The sequence below is a fragment of the Oncorhynchus mykiss genome, chromosome 15 (assembly GCF_013265735.2).
Source record: "Oncorhynchus mykiss isolate Arlee chromosome 15, USDA_OmykA_1.1, whole genome shotgun sequence".
Lineage (NCBI taxonomy): Eukaryota > Metazoa > Chordata > Actinopteri > Salmoniformes > Salmonidae > Oncorhynchus > Oncorhynchus mykiss.
The window spans coordinates 28,260,434-28,272,952 of NC_048579.1; the positions used below are offsets into that span (position 1 = coordinate 28,260,434).

The following is a 12,519-nucleotide window of genomic DNA, read 5'->3' on the forward strand; positions in this document are numbered from 1 at the left end:
GATACGTTTTCTTTCACGTCACTTCCTATCAGAGGGCGTGGTCCCCGGCAAACCCAAAGAACTGGAGGTCACCGAGGCCACCAAGAACTATGTGGTTCTGAGCTGGAAACCCCCTGGGGAGAGAGGCCACGAGGGCATCATGTACTATGTGGAGAAGGTGAGATATACCGTATATACTTCATTAACATCACATACCTGATCTGTAGCGTGACTCCTCTGATCAATATAACCTACATTTTATCACTGCTTCGCATCCATAACAACCGCCATATCAAAATCATTCAATAAGTTAACACTTTTTGTTGTTGTTGGTATTTTATAGTCCTGGAGGTTTTTTTGTGGTGTTTGGAGGGTTTGAGGCGTACCCTAACTTCTCGGTGTTGTGTGTTAGTGTGTGTCTGGCACAGACAGCTGGCAGAGGGTGAACACTGAGATCCCAGTGAAGTCTCCTCGCTTCGCCCTGTTTGATCTGGCGGAGGGAAAGGCCTACAGCTTCCGTGTGCGCTGCTGCAACTCCGCCGGCGTTGGCGAGCCATCAGAAGCCACCGAGGCCACCACTGTCGGGGACAAGCTGGGTGAGGGGGTTCACAAGTCACACGCCATACCACAGACTACGGCAGTTCCCAGTGTACCAACGGAAATAGATGTAGCACGTGTTTACGTATTTACTCTGAGAGACACGCACTCCTCTCCGAATCAGTCTGCTTGAGCTCTTACAAGACTTTTTCCCCCCATTTGATCTGAGTTGAATTGTTGTCCCCAGATATCCCATCTGCCCCAGGCCGTGTGGTTCCCACCAGGAACACAGACACGTCCGTGGTTGTGTCCTGGGAGGCTTCCAGGGACGCTAAGGAGCTGGTGGGATACTACATCGAGGCCAGCATCGTGGGTAGCAACAAGTTTGAGCCATGTAACAACAAGCCTGTCAAAGGCACCAGGTACAACGGTCCTTCTAACAATCCCTCTATCAATCTTTTACAAATATAGACATATACAAATGGTGACCATGAATCTAATTCAATACTATATGTAAATGATGGTGAGCTCAAGTAAGTTGACAAACATTTTTTCCCCACAAAGACTTAGAGATTGATGGTGTGAAATGTCTTTCTCAAAGTGTTTTTGTGTACTTGTAAACAGGTTTATCTGTCACGGTCTGGTGACAGGAGAGAGCTACGTGTTCAGAGTGAAGGCACTGAATGCCGCTGGGCTCAGCGAGTGTTCTCAGGAGTCTGAGGCTATTGAGGTGAAGGCTGCTATTGGTAAGTGAGAGGAAGAGTGTCATGACACAGTCGTACTAGACAATAGGGTAGGAAGCCATTTTAGGAAGAATGTGAAGAGACATATACAAGGAACTTGTTTTTTCTGTTTAGATGGAGCACGATTACACGCTTAGAAAAAAAGGTGCTATCTAGAACCTAAAAGGGTTCTTCGACTGTCCCCATAGGAGAACCCTTTGAAGAACCCTTTTTGGTTCCAGGTAGATCCTTTTTGGTTCCAGGTAGAAACCTTTCTACAGAGGGTTTTACATAGAACCCAAAAGGAACCAAAAAAGTTTATACCTGGTACTGAAAATAGTTATCTTACGGGGACAGCCAAAGAACCCTTTAGGAACCCTTTTTTTTTCTAAGATGGTATGTGACTTCAAGGGTTATAATTTTATTGTACTAGGATCAGGAAAGCCTTTTAGCTCTATGAGTGGGTGGAATGTGATGATTGAATCTTATGCATAATATTGTTATTACTCCTTTTCTAATATGCCGATGATGAAAGAAATATCCCGTTTCCACAATGAACAGGGGTTTAGCTGATGTGTTGCACCATTGTCTTCTTTATTTGCTGTCCATTGAGACATCACGTTGTCAGCTCTGTGTACCATCAGCATTTAGACTCCTCCCACGTGTTCTTTCCCATGGTTCCACTCTGTCAGTCACCCGAACAAGCCCCACCCACCACCCCCACACCCCATGTTGAGTCAGAACTTATCCCCACCCTCCCTGCACAAGCTGAGGCGGGCCAGGGTCAGGAGTTGTAGACTTCCTCTAATTTGGGTCAGTGCGATCCAACTCAGCGGTTGTTACAAACCAGCCTTCCTTGCGTTCCTCTGTCACACCCCCGCCCCCCACCCTCCCATCACGTTGCCTGGGCACGAGATGTATCAGCCTCCACCACCCACCTGGTGTTTAAGGTACCCACCCCCTCTCCACCCCACCAACAATAACCCCTGATCTGCATTGTGCATCTGCCCATTCTTCTCACTCTCAACTGGGAATACTAGCTCTGGTCCCAGGTGTTACAGCGGCTTGCGCCTTGCTGATCTGCACTAGCGCCCTGGACCAGAGCTAGGGAACAGGAATGCTAAACTGACAGCCCTGCTCCTTTACATTTGTCCCATTAATGTCTGCACTGTGACTAACCAAGCTTCTAGCTATGACACATCACTCAGTCACTGGCCAGCTTTGTGCCGAGCAGCATGCTCTGTTTTCCCTTATGAAACACACTTAGTAACAACGCCAATGGATTTCTCTCTACAGTCCATTACAACTGATAATAGTTGGTAGACCTAGAGTCTAGGCCCATTAGTGGTAGTGTCTTACACGATAAAAGATAGACAATTGAATACTCACAATTGAGCCGAGGTTAGTATGAGGAAACACTTCTATTGCACATCTTTTAAAAATATATCAGGAAGAATTAACTGCATTTATGTTCATAGATCTCACTCATAACTATTTCCAATAGAGTAAATTGCTATACACCATTACATATACTTGAATTTTTTTGCCCGTATTGTGCATATAATGAAATCCACTGGTATCATTACGAAAGTATAGTGTGGCTTTTTCATGAAGGGTTGGCGCAAAGCCTGCACACACTCGCTTTCTCCCCTCACATGATTGTGCTTTCTCTTTAACTCTGCAACTCGCTTCCACACGCAGATGTCACTTGTTGGTCATCTTGTCTTCATTTTTCAGTCAGTCAGATGAAGACATTGTACTGTATTTAATATTGTATTTAATATTGAATGTGATGTTATTGGTCATGTTTTCTTTCTCTCTCTCCCTCTGTCTCTCTGTCTCTCTCGTCCTTACTCTCTGAGTGAGCTGACTGAGATTGTAGCTGTCAGTGTGAATGTTTGGTATTTTCTTGGCCTGTGTAAAATGGCTTCTTTTGCTTTTTTCCTGCTAACTCCTGTAGGGGGCGGTATTCCTCATGGTGTGTTGCCGGAGTGGGAGTTACCAAGGGGTGGTAACGTGGGCGGACTAACCAAGCACACGCCACGCTGGACGGGCACGCATGAGGCCGTTCAGTACCCCCCTTACACTATGCTAAAGCTCAATGCTCAAACTGGCAGTGTGCCTGGCCCAGGGGCCGGAGCTGGGGCAGGGGCCACTAGCTCAAGCCCCTCAGGCCCCTCAGGCTCTTCAGGGCCCCTGGCTACAGGAAGTAAAGACAAGGGGGGCAAGAGAGGCAGTGTGACCTGGGCCCCTGACCTGGTCACAGAATCAGTCACAGACTCTGTCACAGAGGCCACGGATGAGGTTAAAGGTCAGGCTAAGGTGCCTGAGGCCGGGAAAACACGTAAGTCCTCTGTAGATGTTTCAGCCAAACGGGGGACAGAGAAAGAAACAGCCCACAACGTGGGCTGGCCCAGGACAGACCCAGACCCAGGTGAGCACTCAGTCAGGCCACGCCAACTCTTATATCATCAGATCATCCAAAATAAAACAACTCTTCATCTTTCCCCCCAAGGATTTTTTTTCCTTTTTTAAACTGAAGCTTTTTTCTTTCTACACTTTTTCCTTTTTTTAACTGTAATTTTTTAAAATCATTTTGGTAAGAAGGTAGAAAACTATTTTGAAAAAAGAAACACTTTAATATTTGTATAGGGATCACACTTTGAACGTATGTGCTTCTACTCTCATATTCACAGGAAAGGCATTAAAACACAATACATATAGCCAAAGTATTCAACTGGTAAAATCCTATTTTTATCCCAAGGTAAGTTTCTATAACAGCTTTCTCAGTTTAACTACACAGTCACGCAGCCTTTCAGGCAATCTACTGGCCACCTCTACCACAGGGCTGCCTCACACACACGGGAGGGGTGGGGGGGCGGGCTTTTTGTCCTCCCTCCACACCCTCAGTATTCAGGCACTGTGCTAGCCACCTCAACTTAATGTAGCCGGTTTTGTATTGAAGGGATATTGCTTTTGTCAAAATTGACTTTTCGTAGCAGGTTAGGAGAATTAGGTTAAGGTGAGGAAAAAAGTTCGGAAAAAGGTTAGGGTCAGCTATTTTTGGCTTCCAAGTGGCACAGCGGTCCAAGGCACTGCATCTCAGTGCTAGAGGCGTCACTACAGACCCTGGTTCGATCCTGGGCTGTTTCACAACCGTCCGTGATTGGGAGTCCCATACGGCGCTGCACAATATGCCCAGCGTCATCCGTGTTAGGGTTTGGCCAGAGTAGGCCAAACCCTACTCTGGGTTTGAGTAAGGTTCTTAACCGACCATTTTAAATAAAGGTTCAATTGAAATATTTCCACATCTAATGTCAATTTGACAAAAGCTGTATCCCATCTAGCTGCTGTAGCCTGGCTGGCTCACACACTCTGTGCTCTTTAAGGTCCACCGTCACCTTGGGAGAGCAGTGTGCATTAACGCACAGAGGCACTGTGACACAGCTGGAGCTAGCCTATCACAGCTTGTCTCTGAAGTGGGTCAGCCAATCTCAAGCCAGAAATGAACGCCTATACCTGAGACCTTTTTGGTAGTGTACTTCCTTGTCAGATTCTACGCCATACCCCCTACCCCAAATTAGGGAGCACACCATGTCCATGTGACTATTTGTGTGACAGGTCAGTTTATTATGAGTATGTAATATTATCCTGTTATCTGTGTGAGCTCCCTCTATAGAAGACACCACCGCAGACCAGCCACTGAAATCACATGTGTTCTCACAGCTCCAGTGGCAAAAATATTTTGTCTCATTCCAACTCTGTTCAGTCCAGGTCCCTAAAATTTGTGTCCCCATAATTTGGTCAATGTGTGATGACTCAGTGTCTGGTTGAAACATAGTTTGAGGTCAAAGGTTAAGGGTTAAAGGTGCAGATAGTAGTCTCTTACAGCAAGTATGGATGACAAACTGTATCCCTTAGCTGTTGTTTGACCAACAGAGAACTCTGAACTTTGTTTGTGATTAAGTTGATTAGTGCCCAATACTTGCTCTAAGAAAGCAGAAATTTAGTAAGTCAAAGTGATGAAAGACTGAAGCTCAACTAAGAGCATTATGAAAGCTTTATCGAAGCTTCCGTCTCCCATGACTTCCTCGTCTCACAGTTGACACAGCATGATGCTAACTGGAGTCCTCTGCTGTCCCAGCGTCCCCTACTCCACCCTATGGCATTAGCGTTCTGGAGTGCGTGCGGGACTCTATGGTGCTGGCCTGGAAGCAGCCCACCTTCATCGGAGGCGCTGACATCACCGGCTACTTCGTGGACTACCGTGAGGTCATCAATGGGGTGCCAGGGACATGGCACGAGGCCAACGTCAAGGCTGTCAGCGACAGAGCCTACAGAGTGAGTTAACCATTTTGTTTCTTTGGGATGAAGCTACCCTCTTTAACCTGAATTTGCAGGCACCTTTTGTCATGGTTTTTCACTGTCTGTCTGTCTGTCTGTCTGTCTGTCTGTCTGTCCAGGTGTCTGACTTGAAGGAGAACAGGAAGTACCAGTTCCAGGTGCGTGCTGCCAACATGGCAGGAGTGGGCATCCCTTCTCTGCCCAGTGGAACATTTGTCTGTGAGGAGTGGACCATTGCTGTGCCAGGTGGGTAGTGCCACTAATGTTCACTTGAAAACCTGAGCAAATATGAGAATTCCACTGTAACACATCAACATGGATACTATATCACAATACAAGTCATACACTGCAAAGATGTCTGAATTATTATCATTTTTTAACTTAAATTATAACCTCCAGCTCCTTGTGGTGATGGTGTCGAAGATTGCATGCACATGGGACATTTTCTATGTACATTGCATTGCCTATGGGTGTGTCCCAAATAACCCTATGGGCCCTGGTCAAAATTAGTGCACTACAAAGGGAATATGGTGCTATTTGTACCACAGCCTTACGTCCGTTCCTCAACTCTAAACCTAATTATTTACCCCTAATTTCCCACAGGACCTCCCCATGATCTGCAGGTGACAGAGGTGCGCGCCAACACTCTGGTGTTGCTTTATAAGCCACCAGTGTACCAGGGCCGTGACCCAGTCAACGGGTTCTACATTGACATCAAAGAGGCTGATGCTGAGGAGGAGGCTTGGAGAGGAGTCAACGAGAAGGCTGTCCTCACTAACTACATGAAGGTCAGGACCCTGTCCACTCCTATCGCTCCACGGTGAATTTTCCCCTGTAACAGATCTAAGATCAGCTTCCCCTCCCCAAATCTTTACCATTAGTGGGGGAAACTGACCCAGGATCAGCCTTTAAGGGCAACTTCACCATTTCTATCCACGAGGAAGTCATGGGAGACGGAAGCTTCGTAAAGCCTTCATAATACTCTTAGTTGAGCTTCAGTCTGTCATCACTTTGACTTACTAATACCATTGAGCACACATTCCAATTCAGAATTCAAATACATAGTGTCTGATTGTAAGTAGGATTTGATTGGTGGTATTAGGTCAGTCAGAGGATGTGTCCCGCATGTAAAGGGATTTTCAACACTACTGCTTGTGTCTCAATAGTAATATTATATAGTAATATTTGATGTACGTGACTAACATGTCTATAATGTGACTCTTTCTTTCACGAGCAGATTAAGACTCTAAAGGAGGGGGAGACCTATGTGTTCCGTGTGCGTGCTCAGAATAAGGCAGGTGTGGGAAAGGCCTCTGAGCCCACAGAACCAGTCCTGGCCGAAACCAAACCAGGTAGGACGATGTTAAAGACCCCTCAACAGAGCATGGAGGGAGAGGGAGGAAGGACATTGTTATTAAGCATACATACTTCACATTTAATTGAAGTCAGGCACCTCATGTGTAGAATAGTCTCAATGTGTCTCCCTGGTTAAATACAAGTTAAATTAAAAAAGACCCTCCCACACAGCTATTTATTTTCTTTCCTGTTGAAAAAGCATAAATACAGATAATGTACAAACATTATCACCCAAATAAGATATTGGTTTCCTTACCCTGTAAGCAGTCTAAAACAAGGTATGACCGCAATCCACAGCTAGGTTTCATTTCCCTAGCACTGTTTCCAAATGCTAACATTTTAGCATTTGTGGTTCAAATCCCATTCAAGTAATGGGACAGATACTCACATTTTTTTTTCTCGCATCACGTCCAAATCATCCGAAAATATCTCAAATGTATTGTGAAGCTCACCAAAGTCACTTATAGATGATTTGAACATGTTGAGTGAAAAATGCGAATATCTGTCCCATGACTTGAATGGGATTTCTGCCATGAATGTTAAAACGTTAGCATTTGGAAACAGTGTCTGCCACTGCCAGGGAAACTGGAAACTGCTGTCATACCTTGTACATAGACCGCTTACAAGGTCATTTTATAATTTGGGTGAACTATCCCTTTAATGGTAAAAAAAACAGATTCATACATTTAGTCACACTGCACCTTTTGCATGTGTTTTTGAGTCTCCCGCCGCGTTTGACTTGAGGTCTGTTCTCTCTCAGGCACTACGGAGATTGTTGTGGACGTTGATGATGATGGAGTGATCTCCATGAACTTTGCCTGCTCCAACCTGACTCCAGACTCCAAATTTGTGTGGTCAAAGAACTACGAAGAGATCACAGACGATACTCGTATTACTGTGGCGACCAGTGGGGGGAAGTGAGTGAGTGTGTGAGTTTGAAAGAAGATTAGGGAATCTAAAGTACTTCAGTATGTTGATTGTGCTGGTGCCTTTGTGTCTACCCCTCAGGTCCAAAGCCACCTTCAATATGCTTGCGGAGGATGACATCGGCATTTACTCTTGTGCTGTCACCCACACCGATGGTGCTTGCTCCAGCTACACTCTCTCAGCGGAGGGTGAGTCCAACTGTGTGTCTGTGGTACTGTAGCACTGTACTAGCCTGACCACGTAATCACTGAAGCAGCTAACTTAGAAGGTTAAGAGGGTTGCAGAGCTTCATTGCTCCTGTGTAATTTCTACTTCTTAATCTCTGATAAATATTTCATTTACCTCATAAGTATTTTTTTTTTCTTCATTTTTGACAGAGTTGAAGAAACTGCTGGAGCTCAGCCACGACCACAAATTCCCCAGTGAGGAACTCAGACACCCTGTTCTATGGCTAAATCCCCAAAATGGCACCCTATTCCCTTAGTGCACCCCTTTTGACAGTAGTGTTGGGAATAGGGTGCCATTTGGGATGCGGACCTATCTTTGCTCATTTGTTTGTTCTGTGCATGACTCTTTCCTCACTGTTCCTGCCCTCACTTTTTCACCTTCTCTCCTCTCTGTCTCTCTCCTTCTCATTTGATCTGTCTAGTTATTCCATTAAAGACAGAGCTGGCTGTGGAGCTGCAGGAGAAGGGCCGAATTCGCTTCTGGCTGCAGGCTGAGAAGATCTCTGCTAATGGCAAAATAGAATATGTGTTTAACGACAACAGTCTCTCCCAGGGAGAGGTCAGTAAAGGCACTGAATGGAAACAAAATAACTGAACTCTCTCTTAATGTTGAGCCGCTTTGGGACTGAAAACAAAATGCACTCATTTAGGGTTGTTAAAATTCCAAAGGTTTTCCAGAAATCCTGGTTGGAGGTTTCCTGGATTTCCTGCTTATTCCAGGAATTCTCCAACTGGCGTTTCTGCAGAACCTGGGAATTTGGGGAAAGTTACCTGCAATTTGCCACCCTATGCTCCCTACATATGTACAACATCTGTCATTTCTGTTGGTGAGATAAAGTTTCCGAGACCAGACTAAAAAGGCTTTTTTCCCCCCATGACCTGCTTCCCAGAAATACAAGATGAACTTTAACAAGGACACAGGTGTGATTGAGATGATCATGGAGTCTCTGCTCCCAGAGGACGAGGGAACCTTCACCTTCCAGCTGCAGGACGGAAAAGCAACCAACCAGTCCAGCCTGGTGCTGATTGGAGATGGTAGGATAAACCCAGCCTCTCATTCTCTCCTTCCTCCTATTATCTTCCGTCACTCTCTCCTCCCGCCCGAGCGCCGGTCAGTTTACGCTATCATGCCAGCTCGTTGTCAGTCTTTGTCATGGCACGGCGAGGACAGCAGTGAAGTAGGAAAGAGCACAAACAGATCTGGGACCAGGCTCTCCTCTGTTGTAAAGAAAAAAACAGCCCCACTATGGCTCAGAAGTTAGATCTTAACATATTTCACTAGAGGGCAGTGAAAGCTTACTATAAACCATAAACTATTGTGCACACATTAATAACACATGTATCTGGTTGAAATAATATCCACGTCAATGTACAAGACACATCATAGTGACTATATTACATGAAAGATGAATGTGATTGTACGTGAAAGTTTTGTTAGCTAATCAGGAGTGGTGTGTTTTTCCAGTGTTCAAGGGGCTGCAGAAGGAGTCTGCGTTCATGCGCAAAGAATGGCACAGAAAGCAAGGTATGGGATCTTTTTCAATGAAGAAAATATGTCATGAGTGGAGTAGTGACGCGGTGAGATATTCGATTTATAGAACAATGTCAGAAATCATAGCAAACATAATTGATCATTGAAATAATCCCACTGTCTTGTTTTTCGTAGGTCCTCACTTTGTGGAGTATCTGAGTTATGAAGTGACCCCAGAATGTTGTGTTATCCTGAAATGCAAGGTGAGAAGGCCGAGGCACAGGGTTAGAGGGAACTCTTGGATAATGGATGTCAGTATTAGGAAAATTCTTCTTAGGTCAGCTCACACACCTCACACACCTCACACACACCTCACACCTCACACACCTCTCCAGATGACTTGTTACCCACCGGTGTGCAGTAAAGAAGTGGACCTGAACATCATATCTCTGTCTATCTCTATTTCTATCCATCTGTCGCTGTCACCCTCTGCAGGTTGGGAACATAAAGAAAGAGACTGTTGCATTGTGGTACAAGGATGGGCGCGAGGTCAAGGGAGATGAGAAACTCACCTTCACCGAGGGAGTGCTCAATCTGGAGATTGCTCAGGTGAGAGGGATTCTGCAGTTATTTCATGCACATCATACATTAGAAATATATACAGTACCACAAGCCTCTTATGCAGCAGTATAAGACCATACTGCACAAAACCTGTCTTTAGAGGGTTAAGAATATTGTTTTCCTTCTCTAGGCTATATGAATGGCTCTTCTATACAGTAGACTACATATAGGTTGTAAAATATAATATCATGTTTTCAGTATGCTGCACATGTCTGAACATACTGTATGTACTGAATGTTTTTGTAATATGTTCTACACATCATTATACAGTCAATGTGCTGTTTGTTTGCAACTGTGTATGACTGTCATCATTGCACATCTCGGTCTATATGTTCATATATCATAAATATATGGGTTCCTCACACAACATGGATGCTATCTTCTGGCTTCCAAGATGTTGGAGAAAGTTGAGCATAAGTCGGTCTTGAAGGGGTTGCGACCATGTGAAAAGTTTTTTGTTCTTACTCTGATCGTAAATGACTGTCTTAATATCGCTTTCTTAATTATATTAATCACAATTTCTCTGTCTTTTCCAGTTACAGCATCTAACCGATCCTTACTTAAATTTGTATGAAACCTCTTCAATTCTAACCCCCACCATTTATTATTTCTTACTAAATTACAGCATATTTCGACACGATTCAACATTTGACCTCTAACACACCATGTCTCGACCATTGTTCTCTGTATTAAAGGTAGACTGACGTAGATGCAGAAAGGAAACGGCATAGTGGGTCAATTTCCTTAACAACTAAGAGCTGTGAAGCGCGAGGCTCAACTTCTCTGCTGTTTTGGTGCCTGGGCTACCACACTGTAAACAGAGTGAAGTGAACATGCGCAGATATTGAGTGTGACTGTGTGAGAGTGAGGCCTTGCATCTCGCTCATCTCAATATCTGCGGTGCTGCTCGCGGCAACATCATTTCGCCGAGTCTACCCCTTTTAATGTGTTTTATAATATCTGTTTGATGTCTTTTACAGTATAACATGTCCTTTTGTAAACCACCTGTTTTCCACCCTACATCTGTCTACCTAGTCTTCAGCCAAACACACCACTCATCTCCGTGTGTAGTCCAACGTGCGTGTCATCAAAAGTGGCACAGTGTGTACACGTGTGACACGCATCGTGCCTTAGCGGTGCAGTATGTAAACATGTCACGTGTGTCCTATTGCAGCGTGATGCTCCTCCTGCAGCTGTAGCGACAGACCTAGACAATTCCCTCGAGGACCTTATCTGGAGAATGCTAAAAGTTGGGATCAGCGTGATCTTTTTGTCATCTTAAGTGATCATGGTTTTGCTGTTTTGAGAATGCTTTTTTGCTTTTGTGTCAAATAAATGTGTGTCCTGCAGCACCCATCGCAGGGGAGAAAAGCTTGCCTTTTCGCTTGAGAGTTGAATTTTCAACAATTTACAAAATTTTGTGTGTCACAATCCTAGCCTTCTCTTATAGATCTCAAAGAAGGATGCCGGTGTCTATGAGATTGTTCTGAAGGATGACAGAGGGCAGGACACATCCACGTTGAATCTGACAGAACAAGGTGACTAACCCCTCAAAGCCATACCTCATTGCGTGTGCAGTAAAGCGTCAACAAGGCCTCATCATATTTACATTTCTGTCCTCCAGGTTTCAGGGACTTGATGAATGAAGTGTTCAGTAATATTGGTGAGTACATGTGTCTCACTGCAGTGGTAAACCCATTAACTAAAGTTGAACTTGTGTTCAAAACATCCGTAAAGTCTTCCTCTGTAAAGTTGCTCTGTGTAACATGACACTCTGTAACGCCTCTGTAACGTTGTCCTGTATAACATATCTGTAACGTTGTACTGTATAACATCTCTGTAACGTTGTACTGTATAACATCTCTGTAACGTTGTACTGTATAACATCTCTGTAACGTTGTAATGTATAACATCTTTGTAATGTTGTACTGTATAACATCTCTGTGACGTTGCACTGTGGAACATCTCTGTGACGTTGTACTGTATAACATCTCTGTGACGTTGCACTGTGGAACATCTCTGTAACGTTCCCTAGCCAACTCCTCCACTGCACTGAAGATCCAGAGCACAGACGAGGGCATCAGACTCTACTCCTTTGTCAGTTACTACAACGAGGCGCTCCAGGTCACCTGGCACCACAAGTGTGTAGTCTCCTTACGTGTGTGTGTGTCTCTGTCTGTGTCTGTGTCTGTGTCTGTCTGTGTGTGTGTGACTGTGTGTGTGTGTGTGTGAATGTTTGCGTGCGTGTGTGTGAATGTTTGTGTGTGCGTGCCTGAGTGTGTGTGTGTGTGAATGTTTGTGCGCACGTGTGTGCGTGCCTGAGTGTGCGCGTGTG

The 12,519-nt window shown here is 44.8% G+C and overlaps 1 protein-coding gene across 6 annotated transcripts in view; it reads left to right on the forward strand.

Moving 5' to 3' along the window:
• myom1b (myomesin 1b) overlaps window positions 1–12,519 on the forward strand; it is a 35,211-nt gene that overhangs the window by 13,916 nt on the left and 8,776 nt on the right. For 4 of the 6 annotated variants that reach the window (XM_021562950.2, XM_021562954.2, XM_021562953.2 and 1 more), the window contains 20 exons: window positions 33–157; window positions 392–575; window positions 764–938; window positions 1,141–1,262; window positions 3,199–3,216; window positions 5,383–5,579; window positions 5,702–5,828; window positions 6,186–6,370; window positions 6,820–6,934; window positions 7,699–7,855; window positions 7,947–8,053; window positions 8,243–8,287; window positions 8,515–8,651; window positions 8,983–9,127; window positions 9,558–9,617; window positions 9,759–9,826; window positions 10,059–10,172; window positions 11,635–11,722; window positions 11,809–11,847; window positions 12,220–12,325. In XM_021562950.2, coding sequence (XP_021418625.2) covers window positions 33–157; window positions 392–575; window positions 764–938; window positions 1,141–1,262; window positions 3,199–3,216; window positions 5,383–5,579; window positions 5,702–5,828; window positions 6,186–6,370; window positions 6,820–6,934; window positions 7,699–7,855; window positions 7,947–8,053; window positions 8,243–8,287; window positions 8,515–8,651; window positions 8,983–9,127; window positions 9,558–9,617; window positions 9,759–9,826; window positions 10,059–10,172; window positions 11,635–11,722; window positions 11,809–11,847; window positions 12,220–12,325 — 2,314 coding nt within the window. The remainder of the gene's footprint in view (window positions 1–32; window positions 158–391; window positions 576–763; window positions 939–1,140; window positions 1,263–3,198; window positions 3,217–5,382; window positions 5,580–5,701; window positions 5,829–6,185; window positions 6,371–6,819; window positions 6,935–7,698; window positions 7,856–7,946; window positions 8,054–8,242; window positions 8,288–8,514; window positions 8,652–8,982; window positions 9,128–9,557; window positions 9,618–9,758; window positions 9,827–10,058; window positions 10,173–11,634; window positions 11,723–11,808; window positions 11,848–12,219; window positions 12,326–12,519) is intronic. The other 2 variants (XM_021562951.2, XM_021562955.2) reach the window with 1 other exon arrangement.